Here is a 21,341-nt window from a genome sequence, read left to right on the forward strand (position 1 = left end):
TCTGGTTGATGCCGAACAGTGAGAAAGCGTGGGGCCATGACAGGAAGATCTAGGTAGGGACTGGCCTGAATTAGGGAGGATTTTTTTGTCCTTTTTAATAATTTAACTTGGTAAAATGATATTAAAGAGGAGTGATATTCAAACAAAATTTTCTCACAAAATTTAAGAAAAGAATGATGTGATAATAAGATTCTTATACTTAAACGATGGATATGTCAACTCCCAATAAATAGATATAAATGAGATTCCTCAAAAAACAAGATACAAATAAGATACATCATTCGTATGAATTTTTGAACACAAAATTTGTTTGTATAGAGCATTACTCTAAACAAAATTATGAAAGGTGGAATGTCCAATAATTTATTATTATTATTATTATTATTTTTAAAGGATGCATTTTGAGGCTCCCGGGTGTGCTTGCTCAAACTCAAATTCTAGCTCATTAATCCCATCTTGTTAACACCCAGGCAAACAGCATGGTTTCTCAGCTTACTAGCCCTGGGCTTGAGGTCGAAGAGCTGAGCTGGGTCAGGGCAAATTAGCAGAGGTAGATCTACTCTTTTACATACCTGTTTTCTCAGCGATCAAAGTTCAAACTAGGTGGATTCATTTCGGGCTTTAAATACTCCCGCAGATCAGATCAAATCAAATCAAATCAAATCTCCTTTGATAGAGAGACAGTGGTTGTTCATAGAAATAAAAAGAGGATCTGATCACATTTTGCAAAACTACCAAAAAAATCTAAACCCCTAGTCGTGTCCTATTTTACTGCATATGAAGGAACTGCCCTTATACAGTAGTAAACACAGCTGCTAAAAAGATTATATCAACAATAGATGCTCCAACTTACTTCCTGGCTCTCTTCAACAGGAAACGCAATGAAAGAACCCCAAGCGCAAGAGTCTGCCAAAACCAGCCTCTTGCATTCAAAGGATCCACTTTTTTTGCCAGATGCCGCGCATACATAGCCTCTCCAATATGAGCTGCTGTAGCCAAAATGAACACCATTCTCATTACCCACATAGACCGGAAGAAGAAGAGACAAAAATCTCTTAAAAGCGACACAGGTCCGAAAGTTGGCCAATATGCAGCAATAAATAGCAAAGTCATTCCAATTACACTAAACATCCATGTATATATTGTAGGCCCATCCAAACTTCTCATTTTCCTCTCTTGAAAATATGATATGGTTGTAGCCATGCCCTCCTGAGGACTCACCATAGGGACATAGCCAAGCTCCTCCTTTGCTTTTAGGAAAGAGAAGTAATGAGTAACCCCAACCTGTCAAGAAATAAAACACACACAAATATATCAGATATGGTTCAGTACACAGTAGTGAAACTTGCAAAACCTAATAACAGATGTTAGAGAATGTTTCAAGTTTGTCTGGAAATGTGGGTGTTGAGATGGGGTGGAAGGAATTATGGTAAACCATGTGGGAAGGTGCAAGATCAATTGCAACTAGGCCAAGTGAGAACTGTAGAATTTTAGGAAACTGCCGAATGGCAATAGGAGGTATGCATCAAAGTGACGATATGTTGCATTAACCACTTAAATTGAAACTAGTAGAGGGGTATATAGATGACCCTTTATAAGATCCAAGTAGGAAGTGATTTTATGTTATGTTGCGTTGTGTAAGGATACTTTTGTACTTTGGACTGTACTACTATAATATATGGGAAAAAGCCCCTAACATAAGGGAGATAACCCTTCTCTCTGATTTATTTTATTTTTGGATTGGCACTGGGTGTAAGGATCAAAGCCCGACTAATCCCTAGGGATGCACAGGCCCTCGGCAAGGAGTTTCCTGCAAGTGCACCACCATTAATTCAAGGGTTTTTCCCTAGTCCGATGGCCCCAAGGAATTGTTAGTACCTAAGAGGTTTCGATCCCTGAACCTTGAAGGGAGCCCACCCCCAAGACCCAAGGTTTGTTGTTTTTGTAAGCAGTAAGGAATGCTTTACAAGTCTACAATTATATTCTACCAGAAACCGAGGTAATTTAGAAGTGAACCTCGTGCACTTCAGTAGGAAGCATCAATGGTTGAGAAAGCCACCATCGGTTCAACCATGGATATAAGATAGTGTAGACCAACTGGAATATCCTTCCCAGAACAAGAGCATGAGAGACAGCTAATGACCGCTTTGGCAGGTCATACTCCAGGCTCTGGAGTAGTGGGCGGAGGAATTCAAAACTGTTGACTGGAGACCCTGTAAATCATTGCCTAATATTAAACCATTGCATGGAAAACAGTTAATTATTAAACACAGTTCACTCTAGTCACTAATCAGTTTTTCACATTCAAGTAGTCCTTCCTTGGAATCAAGGATTAATCAATAACTTTAATGGACAATACTATACAAACTAACAAATCTTACTAACTTTTCTTACAAATCATGTGACTTTGTAAGTTTTGTTAGTTTGTATAGCATTACTCAACTTTAATAGCTCTAGTTGCCATGAAATAAGTAAAATATTTCTAAGCAAATGGATTGAATATTACCATCTGATAGAAAGTATGGTTGACCAGCAGCTATTGGACGTCCTTCCCTCTGGGGAATGTCATCCAAGAGTCCCATGCTAGCCAATATTAGGGCTAGAACAAGGTTATCTATATAAACCCAGTCTGACTTCACTCTTTCTTCACCAATTTTGAATGGCAGTAGACCTAACTTCAAAAGATTTATAATGCGGGGGAGATGTCTCTCCTCACCTGGTCCATAGATAGCAGCCGGACGAATTGCGCATGTATAGAGATTTCCATTCTTCTTCCTGCATAGCATAGAAACATCGTACATAAATCAGAATCTTACAAACTAGACGAGGTCAGGTCAAGCATTGAAATTCATGTGTAGATTCTCTCACTAAAGGCGCAAAGAACTTGATACTGCAAATCTGAAAAAGGGAGGATATTTTCATCAATCTGAGTTTGACTTTCTTATGCTATTTTCCAGATAACAAACAAAATTTTGAAAAGTGAGAATGCATAATTCTTCAATATAACCTAAATAAGTAAATTGAAGAGAGAAAACAACTAAGATGAAGTTCTCAACAGTCAACAATAATTTCCACAAAGAACCATGTACTTGTAGTAGGGGTCTAGTAAGAATTGCATCTGAAACAGTCTTCTTACTCAGATTGCTGGGATTTGCAAGGTTAAAGAAGGGAATTCAATGAGTCATAAGAAAGTTGAATGACTTTTCTAAACAAAGGCAATGTCTTATAGATCTGCTTGAGGCAATGCACATCAGAATCATTTTTACACTGTTCAAGGTACTGCTTTTTCATGTTTATTTAAGGTGTCTTGTTAGGATCACAAGTTATGCATACTCTTTTAACCGCTATTTAACAGATCACAACATTGTTCTCTATGCTACTTCTATAGTTCAAAAATATATTATGGAAAATTTCATATTCATGTTAGTAGATGCTTGACACATACCAACCCATTTGCTAATACATAAAAGTGACAATTTATTTGTTTATTTATTTTTTAAACCAGTTGAAACTTGAAGCCAAGAACAACAAGAGTCATAAAAATATAGTTAAAGAAGTGAGAAGCACACCTACTAAACAAGATGTCAAAGACAGCCCGACTGGTGAACTTGTGAAAATAAAATTACTTACTTGAGAGGGCGCCCATTGCTCTTTAGAACTAACTGTTCAGCAATACATTTGCTGCGGCTATATGGATCAACATAATCATCAAGAGGGAAATAAGGTAAGGTTTCATTGCCATTGATAATCTCCTTACCCCCAAACACAACGTTGTATGTGCTCACATAAACAAGCCTCTTAACCCCATGCTCAACACAAGCCTCCAAGACATGGCAAGTTCCGTTTATATTTGCATCATCCACGCAGCCAAATTGGAGCATTTCTTTCCCAGACATGCCATATGGAGCAAGGTGAAAAACACAATCTGCGCCGCATAACGCTTTTTGAACATCTTGTTTGCGGGTGACATCTCCTATCATTATACGAATTTGGTTAAGAAAGTTGCAGCTAATATGACTATGACTATGACTATGACTATCAATGGCAGTTAATATCATATTCATAGTAAAGGCAATCTAAGCAAATGTGTGTGAGATACAGTCATACAGCACATATTAGTTTTATTAAACAGATTCTGAAGCAATCATGTTTTGTAGATTCAAAACAGTGTGTGGACTATGTTATGAACTAAATATGCAAGAGAAGGAAGAAAATATTGCATCTGGCGGAAGCTTCCAAGTGCATCATTTGGTTGCTGAGAAAGATGAGGAAAAGAAAAGAGCAACTTAAAAAAAATTTAATTTCACTACTCGGATCATCTGTTTCTGGGAAACAAAACAACACAATTTGCAAGATTCAAAAATTAATCTATTTATTTTATTTTCCTCATTTTCAGAGTTCCCAGAACAGACAATCCACTGAATCTCATTGAAGGGCAACAATCCATCTTTAACTTGACTAATTACTTTACTTGGATCAGTATTCTAATACATGTATGTATGTATATATATATATATATATAAATTAAAAATCCTACACAATGATCCTGAATCAAGTAATCAAAGAATTGTTCAGCAGAAACAGAACTCAAGATCCTGATTCATCATTTTCAGGGAAACAAAAAAAGAAAAGAAAAAAGAAAGAAGACCTGAGAGAGAGAGAGAGTCTAACTCTTTTCATCTCATGATAGTTACTAAAATAGTTTTAACTACCCGTTTCACAGTTTGTGTGACTGGATATTGATTCGCAATTCTTTATTCAAGGTCCGGAGTGAAATTGGAATAAGTCCAACTCTGGGGAGGCTTTGGCCCCCAAATTGTCATTTTTCTCATAATTTTTATTTTTCATAAATATACGTATTAAAAAGAAGTCCCCCACTCATGAGTTCGAATAGGCCCTTATGAAAATCAATCAAGGCTGGCCTAGCATGAGAGAGAAAATGGGCTTGAGTCAGATATTTGAGCCACTTGTATTGTATGCCTTGTGTTCAATCATGCTTGAAAGTGGGCCGGGCCCATCAGGACACTCAGCACAAGGACACTCACTGCTCCCTCGCTTACAACAATGGAGAGTTGTTCCACTACATACACACTCTCGTTTCGGACTGCAGGCTTTGCGTTCTAGGAAATATGATTTACACATTTCGCTTCTAATCGATCATTCTCTCGCAGACTTCAATTGGTGAATCAATCTTCTTCTTCTTTTTTGTCACACATCTTTGTGTTCATGTGTGTAAACTGTCCATGCTAATTTGTAAATGCATGATGATTTAGCAAATCTATGAAGTAGATACAATAGCAAAAAGAAAACCACACAAATACATTGTGAAATGTGTGATTGTGATTTTTTTTCATCTCAAGTTTGAAAATCAAACTAAACCCACCAATACTTTATGACAAGAGTGGTTGAAGACAATCCAGATTGATTATACATTTGATTGTTTGTAGAAGGTGATATATTACATTCCCTTTTGGTGCATTGTTATTACAATAGGAGGTTGAGTTTTAACCACTTTAATTGGAAAATTGGGTGAAAATTTGGAAGAAATTACAAGAGGGTGTGCACTGTATGTAGAGTGTTTTACAGATTTTGCATGCCTTGTCCACCTCATGTATAGGAAAATTCACTTGTAACTTCATTGAATCATCAATTTGTGTTTTTTTTTTTTTTTTGGATTCCCCATTGACAGATGGGTCAAAAACTGCTTCCATCTTGAAGTCAGTTTTAGTTAACTCCATAATAGATGAGAGAAGTCGGAAATTCTCAAACATGCTGTTAATGAGATAGCCACTTGTGAATGTATAAAAGATCATGCGGCAATGCTTGGTAGCTCAAATATGAGGTTGGCTTGAATGGTTCGAAATTCATCTTGCCGGTCGTCCGAGCGGATGTCCGGCCGGTCGTTCGGTGAGGAGGCTGATAGTCGACAAAGGTGACAACTGCAGTAAACAATCTTTCACCCGGTCGTCCAGGCGAACGTCTGGCCAACACTCATTCGGGCCCCTCCAATTCGAGCTACCACGCTTTTTCCAAGATCATGTGAATCAGGTTATCCCTTTATTGAGTTGGAAAAATTGAAAGATCTTAGTAGTTGGTCATTGATTACATTATATGAGCATTGGTATGACATGTGAACATTATGTATCTTAATTCTTATGAACTGATATATAAATATTTATGTGTATTGTATTGTATTTGTATATATATATGCTTCTTTTGAGAAAATATGTGTTTCCATTTAATGTACATTGTAAGTGCAGAAGTGGTTCTTTTCAAATGTAACAATACCATTGTTAAAAACTTAATACTTCATTGGTGTATGATCATGTATTTTTTGTACTATACCGGTTTTTCATTTTTTTTATTTTACCGTCGTTAGCAGCATATGTTATTATTTTGCTTATTACGCTTTTCTGTGCACAAATGAAAGTAAAACATGATTGACTATTAAAATCTCCAGTCGTCTTGATTATATTTTAAATAAACTATTTCCATATCTTGAACCTAACCTAATTGCTCCAAGTCATTAAAACTTCGCTATTTCTTCCTGTATTTGCGTACCCATGTCATGATGCGGTGGAGAGAATGGAGGTTGTTTTTGTCTGTTCCCTTTTCCTAATTCTTTGAACTACTAGTTTTCTTGTCAATATATGTTAGTCAACAAAATTTGAAAGTTCTTCTCTATATGGACACTTCTCTATATAGTTCAAATTTTTGTTGCTGGAGATGAGTTTCTCTTGTTTAATACCTAAGAAGTATGGACACTTCTAAGAAGTTGACGTATCCATGCCGTGTCCGTGTCGAAGACCGACACTCTTTGGACACTTTTCAAAACATGTCCTATTTTTAAATTTTTTTTAAAGACTTGAACGCTCTTTGGACACTTGGAGAATACACGTGTCAATCACTTAAACACACATGTCTATCGATTAGACACATGTGAAACTAATTTTAAGTTTGAACAAAACAACTTAACATACAATAATAAAACAAAACCCATATAAATTAATAAGAATTAGTGTCATATTGCATTTTTGTATTATCTTTGAATGATATATTTATATATATAACATATAATAAATATATAAAATTATATATTTCATGAGTGTCCCTCACGTGTCGTGGTTAGTATTTTTTGAAAATTAACGTGTCGGCGTATCCGTGTCGTGTCACGTGTATGTGTCCATACTTAGTTTAATATTAAGTTTTGGCTAGGGACTGAGTTCTTTATCTATATTTCGGTTCTTTTACTTTGGCCCAAGATTTTGTTGATTATTATTGTTCATGATCAACTTAATTTTATGTGAAAGAGGCTAGCCTTGAAAGGTTAAACGCTTAGCTGGGAGATATAATTTCAAGTTAAACTCTCGGAATTCCAAATTCATAACACTTTCACCAGAGATTTAGAGAAGAAGGTTAAGAGGTTTATATGAACAAGTTATGGGAGACCATGGAAGGAAAAGATTCGCATGCAAATGGAAACTCATTGGCAAAGTTTCAAGACGAAATGGAAAAAGGGCGGTATTATGATCCTTTTGAAATGTCACTGGTCCCAAGTACAGCCAATTTGGATGGGCCCTTCATGATGCCCCTTTTCCCGGTTCTAAATGCGTCACAGTCTAATTCAAAGGCATCTGTTATCTTGACTGGAACAGCTACAAGAGAAAATCTTTTTAATCCAAGAGAAAATTGCTTGAAAGCATTATATTGCTACAGGCATCAGTTGCAATTACGTTAAATGCACTAGATCAAAGTGTCAGGTGTACATGGTTGTCTCCAGGAATCAGACTTGTGCCCAAATGACATAGATACTTCAGCAGCATAAAAATATTTCTGCCAGAAGATGCAAAAACACACAATGTAGCCCAATGCCTTGGATTCCTTGTACTAGATAGAAAGAGCGTGTCTTCTCATCCTTAGATGCAACATAATCTTTTTGACCCAGTTCAACATTAAGAAAAACTTGGGTTTTTAATCCCCTATAACTTAAAGGAGTTGCCTTGTTGGTAAGCAAGGAGTATTAAATAGTACGACAATTAATATTATCACAACTTCCCTATAAATATAGCAAAAATTTAAGGAAATGAGAGAAACAAACCAGGATCCTTTTTTACCCAGGCAAAGCAACTTGAAAACAATAGGTAGATTTGTTAACACCAATGTCCACAGCTCCAACAGCTGGTACAGTTCCCCCTCTTGCAGTTGTTCCAATCAAAACAACAGATGCCTTTGAATTAGACTGTGACGCATTTGGAATCGGTAAAAGGGGCATCATGAAGGGCCCATCCAAATTTCTTGTACTTGGGACCAGTGACATTTCGAAAGGATCACAAGACCGCCCTTTTTCCATTTCATCTTGAAACTTTGCCGATGAGTTTCCATTTGCATGCGAATCTTTTCCTTCCATGGTCTCCCACAACTTGTTCATATAACCCTCTTAACCTTCTTCTCTAAATCTCTGGTGAAAGTGTTATGAATTTGGAATTCCGAGAGTTTAACTTGAAATTATATCTCCCAGCTAAGTGTTTAACCTTTCAAGGCTAGCCTCTTTCACATAAAATTAAGTTGATCATGAATAATAACAATCAACAAAATCTTGGGCCAAAGTAAGAGAACCGAAACATAGATAAAGAACTCAGTCCCTAGCCAAAACTTAATATTAAACTAAGAAGCATGGACACGGACACGGACACGTGACACGACACAGACATGCCGACACGTCAATTTTCAAAAAATACTAACCACGACACGTGAGAGACACTCATGAAATATATAATTTAATATATTTATTATATGTCATATATATAAATATATCATTCAAAGATAATAAAAAATGCAATAAGACACTAATCCTTATAAATTTATATGCGTTTTGTTTTATTATTTTATGTTAAGTTGTTTTGTTCAAACTTATAATTAGTTTCACATGTGTCTAATCAATAGACATGTGTGTTTAAGCGATTGACACATGTATTCTCCAAATGTCCAAAGAGTGTCCAGGTCTTTAAAAAAAAATTTAAAAATAGGACATGTTTTGAAGAGTGTCGGACACGTGTCGTGTAACGCCCTCAAAATAACAACAATAAAACAATCAGATAAGACATGCATTTACATCTAAACTAACCACATTCCTTTATTCCTTAGAGTTCCATTACATAAGTATTACATGTTAACATCATAACAAAATGCCCTACGGGCTTACAGTTTCCCAAGTAAACACTTGGTTACAACAAAGAGTACTAACTCATACACATTAAGCCCTAGGCTTGAAGTTACATGTAATACATCAAAAGTTAAGCGACAAAAGTATGTCCGCCTCTAGCCTCCCAGCTATGTCCTTGGAGGTGGCATGCTTCCTACACCTGAAAATGATATTCGCATATAGGGTGAGCCACAGCCCAGTAGAAATACACTAAACCAACCATGGACAATGACTAAAATATTAGCAATTGATAGATGGTCAACACTGATACATTCACATAAATTACACATTTATGTCATACAACTTATGAGTCTAAGTTACCTTTCATTTTCCCTTTTTCAACAGATAAGCAGGCTAGCTCTATCATTATTTCCATAGATATGTATAAAAACTATATCTCACATTCAGATAAGCATAAAAGCTATATCCACATTCTCAACAGATATGTATAACAACAATATCCCACATTCACAGATAAGCATATAAGCTATATCCACACATCACAAAGATAAGCATATAAGCTCTATCTTCACTTCTTTAGACAAGCATATGAGCTGTATCTACGGAGTTCATCCCCTATCTTCTCCCAACACTATCCGGTTTAGAGGTACATCCCCTATCTTCCCTTAAACCGCGGAGTACATCCCCTATCTCCTCCTCTACACATAACATATACAAACACAATGGTTCTATATACAATCACCCAATACATACAGTTAATGTATTCTATCAACCGTCAAGTTCCATGACACATTTCATTGATTAGTTTCAGTTTACCTAATCATCATGCATTCTCTACAACAATCACGACTATCCTCCACCGATAGCCCAAAGCAGTTATCTCTAAACAGAAAATAAATGCACAATGGATATTCAATCAACATTTCATTTCCTCATTCTTCTCAATTAATTATTCCAATTAATTAAACAATGTAATTAGGTCAATTCCCATAATTAACATTTCAACCCTTAGGTCTCATTTTCATCAATGATTCAACAATCATTCCATTTTTCTATGCCAAACAAGCATCTAGGTTTATTATGAATTAAAACCCCAACTTTTGTAAAATTGCACAAAAGCCCCAAACTTTCACAAAATTACCAAACCAACCCCAACATCTCAAAATGCCAAAATTTAAAGACAAAACCCATAGAGAGGAGTAGGATATCCCTACCTTGAAATTTTAGCCCAAAAGGAGATGAAGACTCGAAGATCAACTTGCTCCAAATCCAAACTTTTTCAGATTAAATCGAAGCTCTCAACGCCCTCTATCTTTTTAACAAAGGCCCTAGGCTAGATTCACACCCTAGGGAGATCAAACCTTAGAGAGAATGTAAGTTTAGAGAGAGAGAGAGGCTCGAATTTAGGGTTTAATCAAAGAAATGAAGTGAAAAAGTGATGTTTAAGACGCTGCTGTCCGCTGATATAAAACACGCTCGCTCGAGCAAAGCCTTGGTCGCTCGAGCGACCAGACACAGAAAAATCTCGCTCGAGCCAAGAAGTTCTCGATTGAGCGAAGAAAAATCCAGACCGCTCGAGCGAAGAAAGCTCGCTCGAGCCAAGAAAGACAGCTCTCAGGTCCAGAACCAGACGCAACACCACTCTCGCTCGAGCGACAAACTCCTCGCTCGAGCGAAGGACCAAAAATCTGGGCAGCAACACTAGGCTCCCAAACACAACCAACCTGTAACAAACCTGCCCAACACATCCCATAACTCAATAGACAAAGTACAAAGGATGCAAACTAGATAATAAACAACAACCAACATCCACGGACACATGTCTGGATCACTGTACAACAAGGGTAAACCCGGGATCGCTATATGTCGTAAGAGTGTCCAAAGAGTGTCAGTGTCCGACGCGGACACGACATGGATACGTCAACTTCTTAGAAGTGTCCATGCTTCTTAGGTATTAAGCAAGAGAAACTCATCTCCAGCAACAAAAATTTGAACCATATAGAGAATAACTTTCAAATTTTGTTGACTAACATATATTGAAAAGAAAACTAGTAGTTCAAAGAATTAGGAAGAGGGAACAGACAAAAACAACCTCCATTCCCTCCACCGCATCATGACATGGGTACGCAAATAAAGGAAGAAATAGTGAAGCTTTAATGACTTGGAGCAATTAGGTTAGGTTCAAGATATGGAAATAGTTTATTTAAAATATAATCAAAACAACTGGAGATTTTAATAGTCAACCATGTTTTACTATCATTCGTGCACAGAAAAGCGTAATAAGCAAAATAATAATCTGTGTTGCTAACCACAGTAAAATAAAATAAATGAAAAATTGGTATAGTACAAAAAATACATGGATCATACACCAATGAAGTATTAAGTTTTTAACAATGGTATTGTTACATTTGAAAAGAACCACTTCTGCACTTACAATGTACATTAAATGAAAACACATTTTCTCAAAAGAAGCATATATATATACAAATACAATACACATAAAGATTAATATATCAGTTCATAAGAATTAAGATGCATAATGTTCACATGTCATACTCATTCTCATATAATGTAATAAATGACCAACTACTGAGATCTTTCAATTTTTCCAACTCAATAAAGGGATAACCTGATTCACATGATCTTTTATACATTTACAGGTGCCTATCTCATTAACAGCATGTCGGAGAATTTCCTACTTCTCTCATCTATTATGGAGTTAACTATAACTGACTTCAAGATGGAAACATTTTTTGACCCATCTGTCAATGGGAAATTCAAGGAGAAAAAAAAAACACACAAAATGATCATTCAATGAAGTTACAAGTGAATCTTCCCATACATGAGGTGGACAAGGCATGCAAAATCTGCAAAACACTCTACATACAGTGCACACCTCTTTTAATTTCTCCCAAATTTTCACCCAATTTTCCAATTAAAGTGGTTAAAACTCAACCTCCTATTGTAATACCAATGCACCAAAAGGGAATGCAATATATCACTTTCTACAAACAATCAAATGCATAATCGATCTAGATTGTCTTCAACCAATCTTGTCATAAAGTATTGGTGGATTTAGTTTGATTTTCAAACATGAGATGAAAAAAAATCACAATCACACATTTCACAATGTAATTGTGTGGTTTTTCTTTTTGCTATTGTTATCTACTTCATTGACTTGCTAGATCATCGTGCATTTACAAATTAGCAATGACAGTTTACACACATGACCACAAAGATGAAACCATCAAATAGGATTGAAAAAACAATTAATTCACCCAAAAAATGATAATAGAAAAGAAAAGGTATGGGGGAAAAATTAATGAAAATCAGAAACGAAGAACAGTAATCTGTGACCCAAAAAATAAAAAAATAAAGAAAGATTGATTTTGAAATTCTTGTTCAAGTGACTTAATCTTTTGCTGGAAAGAAGACTGTTGAAGTCTTTGTTCTGTAGTGAGAAAACTAATTTATTTTTGAAAGAATTTAATTTGCTTTTCTTTAAAATTAACTAGATCTTTGATCTGATCTAATTCTTTCTGTAATAAACTCAAATATAATCGGTTGATTATTTAAGGTTGTATGACTGCCAATAGAATCAATTTTAGAAATTGGCATTAGTAAACACAGGAAAGGTGTTCCTAGGATTATGGCTTGAGACATGTTCTTTATCAGAACAAAAGAAGTGGGAAGACATAATCCTTGATTACAAATTAAAACTTCCGGAAGTTTATATTGAATATATAACGAATTACCACTTGCACTTGTAAGTGATTGAGTTGTTTTATGAAAGTATTTAGTAGGAATCAATCCTTCCTGAATACAATTCATATCTGCACCACTATCAACAAGAGCAATGGCATATTTTATGATAAAATCAAGTTTTATCATAAAGGTTATCCTGATATACCATTTCTGAAAGATAACGGTATTCATGAGCATGAGATAGTCAGGCTCCTTTGATATTGGAATTGAATCTGAGGTGGATTCATTAATAATGATCCCTTTTTCTTTATGCTGTAATTTACTATTAATTTTCTTAATCTCAGAATTAATAGCAATATTGGAAGTTTGTAAATGTTTAATTTCAACTTTTAAAGCATTAACTTCTATTTTTAAATCCTGAATTGTTAATGGTTTTTCTTCAGTAAGAGGTTGAAATCTTTGGAAAACTTCTTTCATACTGTAATGCTGAGGAGGAAGAATCTCTTCCTTCTTTTGTTGCTGTAAGCATAATTCTAAAAATTTTAATTTCATTTCTGGATTAGAAATCTGATCAGCAATGCTAATCATATTCTATTCTTCTTTGGTAAGAACATTAATACTGGATCCTCCAATATCAAGTCCATTCATTTTAACTATGGCTTTCCAATAGTTGACTTCATCAGAAATCTGATTAAGATTTGTTTTACAATCACAAATTTCTGGAGAATTATCAAATTCAGTGCCAGTATCGGAAGAATAAAGTGCTGCAATTTCATCTTCGTTATCAGAAGAAGTATCGGATTCATCAGAAAGCATTCTGAGAATCTGCTACTGGATTTCATTATCTAAAGATAATTCATTAAGCTTCTGTTGTATTTTGGATTTACAACGATTAGCATAATGACCTATCTGTCCACATTTGTAACATTTAATAGTGGATTTGGATTTTTTTCTGGAATATTTGTGTTTACCTTTTGAAGGTAATTGATGTTGCTGTTGAAATTGATTTTTAGCATATTTATGTTTTCTGGATTTTTTGGAATAATACTTTGAAGATTTTCCAATTTTATGTTTTTTCTGTTTGTGAGGATACTGTAATTTCGTATCATAGGAAAATTGTTCGCAGAATTCGCCTAATTCTTTTTTTCTTGTAAGATGTTATTTCATTTGTTGCTGTAATTTAAGGTCATCGCACAAAGCAAGTCCTTCATCAGTGATAATACCTACGAGTTGGCCATAGGTATATCGATTATATGGAATAGCTAATTGATTATGACGATCTCTTAACTTCTTTCTGACTCTTTCAGCAAAAAGAGTAGGAAGACCATCAATAAACTTAGCTTTCCAATGGTCTGAATTACCATCAGCTCTGCGATGCATTTTCATTAGAAAAACATCTTTATACCATCTAAAATGAGATAAAGGCATGTATGGGGAAAAAATTAATGAAAATCAGAAACGAAGAACAGTAATCTGTGACCCAAAAAATAAAAAAATAAAGAAAGATTGATTTACCAATTGAAGTCTGCACGAGAATGATCGATTAGAAGCGAAATGAGTAAAGCATATTTCCTGGAATGCAAAGAACGCAATGCGAAACAAGCGTGTATGTAGTGGAACAACTCTCCCTTGTGAGCGAGTGAGCGGTGAGTGTCCTAATGGGCCCAGCCCACTTTCAAGCATGATTGAACGCAAGGAATACAGTACAAGTGGATCAAAATCTAACTCAAGCCCATTTTCTCTCTCATGCAGGACCGGCCTTGATTGATTTTCATTAGGGCCTATTCGAACTCATGAGTGGGGGATTTCTTTTTTTTAATACGTATATTTATAAAAAAAAATAGAAATTATGAGTAAAATGACAATTTGGGGGCCCAAGCCTCTCTCGAGTTGGGCTCATTCCACTTCCACTCCGGATCCGACCTGAATAAAGAATTACAAATCAATATCCGGTCGGTCACCCAAACTGTGGCTTTTAAAAGTTAACTATTTTAATAGGTTATTTTAATTTTTAATTATTTTAATAGATTAAAAATTGTGTGTTTATAATTAGATGTGATGTTCGTAAAAAAATAAAATAAAATAATTATAGATTTAATGTGACATTTTATCTTATTTATTAATTTAATCTATTTATGCAACATTACTGGCTTGTCCAATGAAAGTTTAACTCATCCAATGAAACATGTATTCATAGCTGGACAATTAAAATCTTCATATGACACGTAGGCTGCATACTCTCCATGCACGAAATGTGAAACCCAAAAAGGTAAACAATGGAAAACACACAACAGGAATTCAATTAGGACTAAAACCATATATATAGATGGTATGATAACGAGTTTGTTTTGGTGAGTATCATATGATTTGAGTTTAACTCCACCAAACACTACTTTCTCTTTATTACACACAATCATACATTTAAATATATACATATATATATATATATATATGGCAAATTCTGATGACAACAGAGTTTCATAACACAGCTCATGGGATTCCAACAAAGCTTGAGAAAGGCAACAATCATGGTTTCTTGGCTTTGACAACAACTTCTAGGATACCATCAGGCCTAAAATTGGGAGAACATAGCCTGGGGTCAACAGGTCCAGGCAAATCAAAGGTAACATGGAAGGGTCCACTTGGACACAGTTGTTCAACTTTCATTTCAAACGGATTTAGCATATCCTTTAACATTGCAACATTTCCCACCAGTCCTTCGACATGTACCTGAGCATTAGGTTGAATAGTATACTTCACATTACCTGAGATGAAAAACAATCTCTATTTGGTCATCTCCTCCATTTCTATTTATTTTTATTTTTTTTCATTTTTGGTTTTCAATGATAATGTGAGGATTCATGCAAATGGAGAAATTCCTAAAGCAAATATCAGTAGCAACTACATGTCCTACTCTTTTGTCTGGTTGATCACAACTTTCTATTTGCTTGAGGTAAAAACATTTCACATACTGCTCCCCGATTTTCAAGTGCATAGCAAGTGGCATTATGTTAAGACAGAATCGAAAATTTTGCTGTGTAGTCACTAGAATACAACATTACCCATTCAAAATTAAGAGTCAACACAGGGTTAACTATAACCTATGAAATATGGGTACTCTAAAAATATTATATGTTGTATGATTACAGATACTTATCCAGTACAGTGTGGTATGAGTATGATTACCGATAAAGCTGTTGGCCCGTTGGATAGGGGTGGACATCGGCATGTTGGCCTATCCAGCCCGACTGGCCCAACCCTATTTTTTAGGACTTGGGAAAGTTGTTTTAGCCCATATGGTCGAGTTGATCCAACATTTTAAACCCGAAATGTTAATGGGCTGGGCTTGGGATTTAAACTTTCAACCCAGCCCGGCCCGCTATTAAATTATTTATTTATTTATTTATTTATTTATTTATAATACATTAAAATATATATTTTTTGTTAGTATTTAAACTTTATCTTTGTTGATTGTATTGAAACTCACATTTGTGGTGATGTGTGATTGAATTTATTTAAGAAGAAGTCTTTCAATTTATACACACAATTTTTCAATTTCAATTTATAATGATATCAATATATTTATATAAGAAATATAATGTGTAATTGAATTTAATTATGGAATATTTTAAATTTTTTTTAACATATAGCCCGATTGGTTGGCTTGAGATTTATAATTATTTTTTAGACCAGGCTTGAATAGATATATAGAGACCCGATGTTAGGGCCGAACCGGGCCCCGCTTAGGTAAACACAAAATCCCTTATTATGTAATGTCAGCTCAGCCAGACGTTTGTCCATCCCTAATATCGGGTACACAACATGCTTACAAGTGTGGCTTAGACAGACAGGGCGGGTACGCCATGGGTACATTTCAGGTACAATTTTGGGTACATTGGGGACATAAATGTAATTTTTTCAAAATAGAGGGGTATGTTGTGCCTATTTTTATAAACTTAAAATTAATTTAATTATTTTGTGCATTTGATTTTTAAATTGTTATATATCATGTACTATTATAAATAATAATTTTTTTTTTCTTATCACATAACTAACTGTACATGTATCTTATTTTATTTTAGATTTTGCCATATAGGCGTACCCATAACGAACCATTAGCCATGTTTCCTAGACTACTAATTGAGGCTTCAACTATGAAGCATTGGTATGGGTACAAGTACTGATACCTGTACAATATGGATATGTCGATATGTTAAAATTTGGAAAAAAAGTAAGGTATGGATACGGTTTGGTACATTTGTAAAAAAATATTTATTTTTAATTTAGAGTAATGTAAAAATTAATTAAATGGTTTAATTTGACATTTAATGTCAAAAGTAAAGGTACAAACCAAAATTAAATATCATTATATTAAATAACTTACAAACCATAGCTTATTTTAAAATCATGCTAAGTATAAAATTAAAAATTAAAAAGAAATCTACTAAAAGAAATTTAATCTTTGTAGTAAAATGAAATATTATTTTTACTAAGGTATGGTACGGTACGGTACGATACGGCTTGGGTATATACTAGGTACGTTTGGGTCTTAGTTGCAAGAATCATGCAACCAGGTGACAAATCTTCGTAAGAAACACGATTCCGTGTTTCTTAGAAAGAAACGTGTAAGAATTGCATTTCTATAGAGAGAGAAACGCGATCCTGTCCAAGATGGATCATTGGTGGAAATAAAACAACTCAGAAGCTATGAAGCACAAAAAAGAAAGAGAGAACAGAAGAGAAAGAGAGAAGACCTTATCGGTTTTCGATGGTCGTCGCTTGTCGTCTCTCGTCACTGCTTTTCTTCTTCTTCTTCTTCTTCTTCAATCTTCTTCGATCTTGTAAAGAAGACTTACAGTTGCTATAATAGGAAACGTGCACCATGCTTGGACACCGACCAATTCGCCGATCTCGTGTAGGCGATGTATAGCGACCCCGATCTTTTCCCATTTGATTATTATATCCGGACTTAGGTTCCGTTTGTTCTGTCATTGTGTAATTATTGTTGTCGTCCTTTATTTTATCATTTGGAGTTATAGGATGTGTTGGGCAGGTTTGTTTCAGGTTGGTTGGGTTCGTAAACCAAGTGTTGCTGTCCAGTTTTTGGGTTGGTCGCTCGAGCCAGGGCTTGGTCGCTCGAGTGAGGGTTGTATTTTGTGTCTTCTGGCTCGATCCAGCTTTGCTTCGCTCGAGCGAGCGATTGCGTCTAGTATAGACCTGAGGGTAGTGCTTATTCGCTCGAGCGAGATTTTCTTCGCTCGAGCGAGAGAGGTGTATGTTTTCGAGTTCCTCGCTCGAGCGAGCATTCTGTCGCTCGAGCGTGCTGCTGAGTTGCAGACCTGAAGCATTGCATTTTTGGCTCGAGCGAGATTTTCTTTGCTCGAGCAAGGTTTCCGTGTGTCTGGTCGCTCGAGCGACCAAGTCTTCGCTCGAGCGAGCCTGTCCAGTTTAAATAGGCAGCAGCGGGATTTTAATCAATTTTTATCCTCTTTTTGATTCCAAAACCCTAGGTCCGACTTTTCTCTCCCTCTACTCACCTTCTCTCTTAGGTTTGATCTACTTAGAGTGAGTTTCTACCTTAGATCCTTTATTAAAAAGATAGAGTGAGTCGAGGGCTTCCATTTAATCTGAACATTTGGTGATTTGGAGCATATTGGAATTTGGGTATTCATCTCTGTCTTCTCCATTCGGGTTATTTTCTTCGAGGTAGGGATTTCCTACTCCATCTTATAAGTTTTGTTCTAAGTTTTAGTATTTTGATATGTTGGGGGTACTTTGGTAATTTTGGGAAAAACCCTAGTTGTATTAATAAATTAATTTATATAATTAATTTAAGGAGATTGGGGAAATATGGTTAAATTCATGGAATTGAGAAATTCGTTGATTAAATGGTGTAGTTGGATAATTTAAATCACTCGCCTATTGAATTGTTGATATATTTATTTTCAGTTTAGAAATAACTGTTTTGGGCTATCGGTGGAGGATAGCCGTGATTGTTGTAGACACTGCATGTGGATTAGGGATAACTGAAACTAATCATTGATTAAGTCATCAATTTTGACTGCTGAATTAATACAGACATTATGTGTATTGATTGTGTGTTGTATATGTTATGTGTTTACATACATTGTTTTGTGTGGGAGGAGATAGGGGATGTACTCCACGGTTTAGGAGAAGATAAGGGATGGACCTCTAAACCGGATTTTGTTTGGGAGGAGATAGGGGATGGACTCCATTAGCATCACTTTTATGTGTACTTATTTATATTGAAGTGTTTTTATTGATACAGCACTAAAATGTGTATCAAACTGGAAGTATGAAGTGTTTTGATTTGAGCCTGAGTCTCATCTGTTTGTTGACATTGGAAGAATGTGAATATGATATATATAGTTCACTGTTGTAAGTTTGGCCAGGTTCTGAGCCATATTGATAAAGTTGGAAAGTAAAACGTGTCTTAGACAATAGTGTCATGGGACTGTAAAATGATGTAATTGATTATCTTGGTTAACCATCTATTGAATGCTATTTCTTTAATCAATGCTTATATTTGGTTTAGTATATTTCTACTGGGTTGTGGCTCACCTTATATGGGAACATCATTTTCAGGTTCAGGTGATAAGCTAGCTCCAAGGACTTAGCTTGGAAGGACTTGGATTTTGAAGACTATTTTCAGTTATTTGTTTTTTTTTTTATTTGTTAGTACATGTAAACACTCAAGCCTAGGGCTTTATTTGTATTTGAGTTAGAACTCATACTTTTGTGTCCAAGTGTTGGCTTGGAAAGATGTAAGCCTGTAGGGCATTTAATTTGATGTTACATGTAATGTTTTTAGTTAGTAAGACTCTGATGAATGTTATAATGAATTGTTTCCTTTTTAACATTGCATGTTGATGATATATATATTTAATGGGTTTATTTTTTAGGGCGTTACACGATGGAAATGAAAGAGAAAGAGAGAGCTCCCCCTGTCTCTGTGTGTGTTTAGGGCTATTGAAAAGACCTTTATATATATAAAAAGCTAGGCAAAGCCCTAATGGGCCTTAATGGAGAAGTACTGGCCTGTTTTGTATTTGGGTTTTGGATGAAACTTTGGGCCATGATGATTCATCATTTAACCTCATTGGTCCAAGAAAATAAAATAAAAGGATAAAATGATATTTTAGCCATTTATAAAATATCTAATTAAATCATATATAATAAAAAAAATCTATAAAATAAATCATCCAATTTTTATTTTTTATTTATTTTAACATATTTTATTATTCCTTATTTGTTATATATTTTTTTTATTTATAATATATATATATATATATATCAATTAAAAATAAAAAATAAATTAAAAATATTACCAATAAAAATAATAAATATATTTAAAAATAATTATTTAACTCATCTTCATATAATAAATATATTTAAAAAATAACTACTAATATATATATATATATATATTACCGCTCCCCGAGGCGCTCCCTACCTAAGAAACTTCTATCGGCTCACGCTTCCTCGCTCCCTCTCCCGCCTCCACTCTGCTTCGTGCAACTAAGATTTGGGTATGTCAAAAATTAAGAAGAAAAAATTTGAATACGTATTTTGTATATCCAATATGTATGCGGAAATACTATACAAAGTACTATATACTGGTCAGTACCCGGTACAGATACAGCATATTTATTGAAGTAGGCATGCTCCATACGTTTTCAAACACACATTTACTAATATATGCACATTGATAAATAAGCAGGACAGGAAACTTACAGCTATTGCGACGAACACCAAGTAAAGCAACCCGAAAAATGTAGGCACTTTCGCTACGACCAATCTCAACACTACCAAAACTGTGTCCGACTCTCCGTTCATTTGTTGTTCCAGTCAAAACCACAGCTGGATCCATATTGATGTTCCCAAATTTGGTTCTATAGACAACAACTAAAGTTTCAATTCATTCTCAAAGTTATTCACCAAAAGATTTGGGCGTAAATAAACATATAGCTATGCTAGTAAAAGATGAAACCTTTGAAGCTTCACTGTTATACCATATCCAGAAAACAAATTTAGTCCAACAGAGAAATTAGGAAAAATGAAATGAAGGCAATCTTGGCTCAGCTCCACACACATACACATGCAAATGTAGAAACAATCTATGAGCAAGTCAAACTATGTGCTTCAACTCTGTTATTGCCCTCTATGTCCACTCAGTTGTCCCTATCTTCATCATTATAAGTTGCAATATTCTGCACTACTATCCATTCTATTGCAAGTGCAGATGCATCATTACTGCTGCCACTATAGTGTGATGAGGGCTAAATAAGAGAGGATAATTAAATTCATGGAGGCAAAATTGTCTTTAAGAAAGAATGCTACCATTTTAACAAAGGCTGCAGCATTCATAGTTGAATGATAGCTCAAAAGCATTCATTAGTGTTCACCAATTGCTAAGCAAATTGGCTCCAGCAATAGTTTGGTTTTTTTTTTT

General features: G+C 35.0%; 1 protein-coding gene and 1 pseudogene across 2 annotated transcripts; both read right to left on the reverse strand.

The window, feature by feature from the left end:
• Positions 1 to 643: 643 nt before the first annotated feature.
• On the reverse strand, positions 644 to 5,231 carry LOC114276160 (uncharacterized). Of its 2 annotated transcripts, none has more exons than XM_028217940.2 (4): positions 3,631 to 5,231; positions 2,717 to 2,775; positions 2,017 to 2,213; positions 644 to 1,284 (listed from the first exon to the last, which is right to left on the reverse strand). In XM_028217940.2, exons 1-4 carry the CDS (start codon positions 4,062 to 4,064, stop codon positions 850 to 852), a joined length of 1,125 nt encoding a protein of 374 aa, XP_028073741.2. In that variant the 5' UTR covers positions 4,065 to 5,231; the 3' UTR covers positions 644 to 849. The 2 variants fall into 2 exon arrangements, with proteins under 2 accessions (XP_028073741.2, XP_028073740.2); XM_028217939.2 differs by having other exon boundaries at positions 2,507 to 2,775; positions 3,631 to 5,227.
• A 10,163-nt stretch (positions 5,232 to 15,394) lies between these two features.
• Positions 15,395 to 20,759, reverse strand: LOC114276179 (increased DNA methylation 3 pseudogene; annotated as a pseudogene).
• Positions 20,760 to 21,341: the final 582 nt, after the last annotated feature.

Source organism: Camellia sinensis, chromosome 3, assembly GCF_055761805.1.
Source record: "Camellia sinensis isolate YWXY chromosome 3, ASM5576180v1, whole genome shotgun sequence".
Taxonomy (NCBI): Eukaryota; Viridiplantae; Streptophyta; class Magnoliopsida; order Ericales; family Theaceae; genus Camellia; species Camellia sinensis.

Bases quoted from the DNA above. Each gene is read 5' to 3' on its own strand.
- LOC114276160 (XM_028217939.2), bottom strand. From the start codon at position 4,064: ATGAATATGATATTAACTGCCATTGATAGTCATAGTCATAGTCATAGT. The intron at 2,776-3,630 runs GTAAGTAATTTT...TATGCTATGCAG, and splicing joins AGCAATGGGCGCCCTCTCAA to GAAGAAGAATGGAAATCTCT. The intron at 1,285-2,016 runs GTTCACTTCTAA...ATTTCTTGACAG, and splicing joins TTCCTACTGAAGTGCACGAG to GTTGGGGTTACTCATTACTT.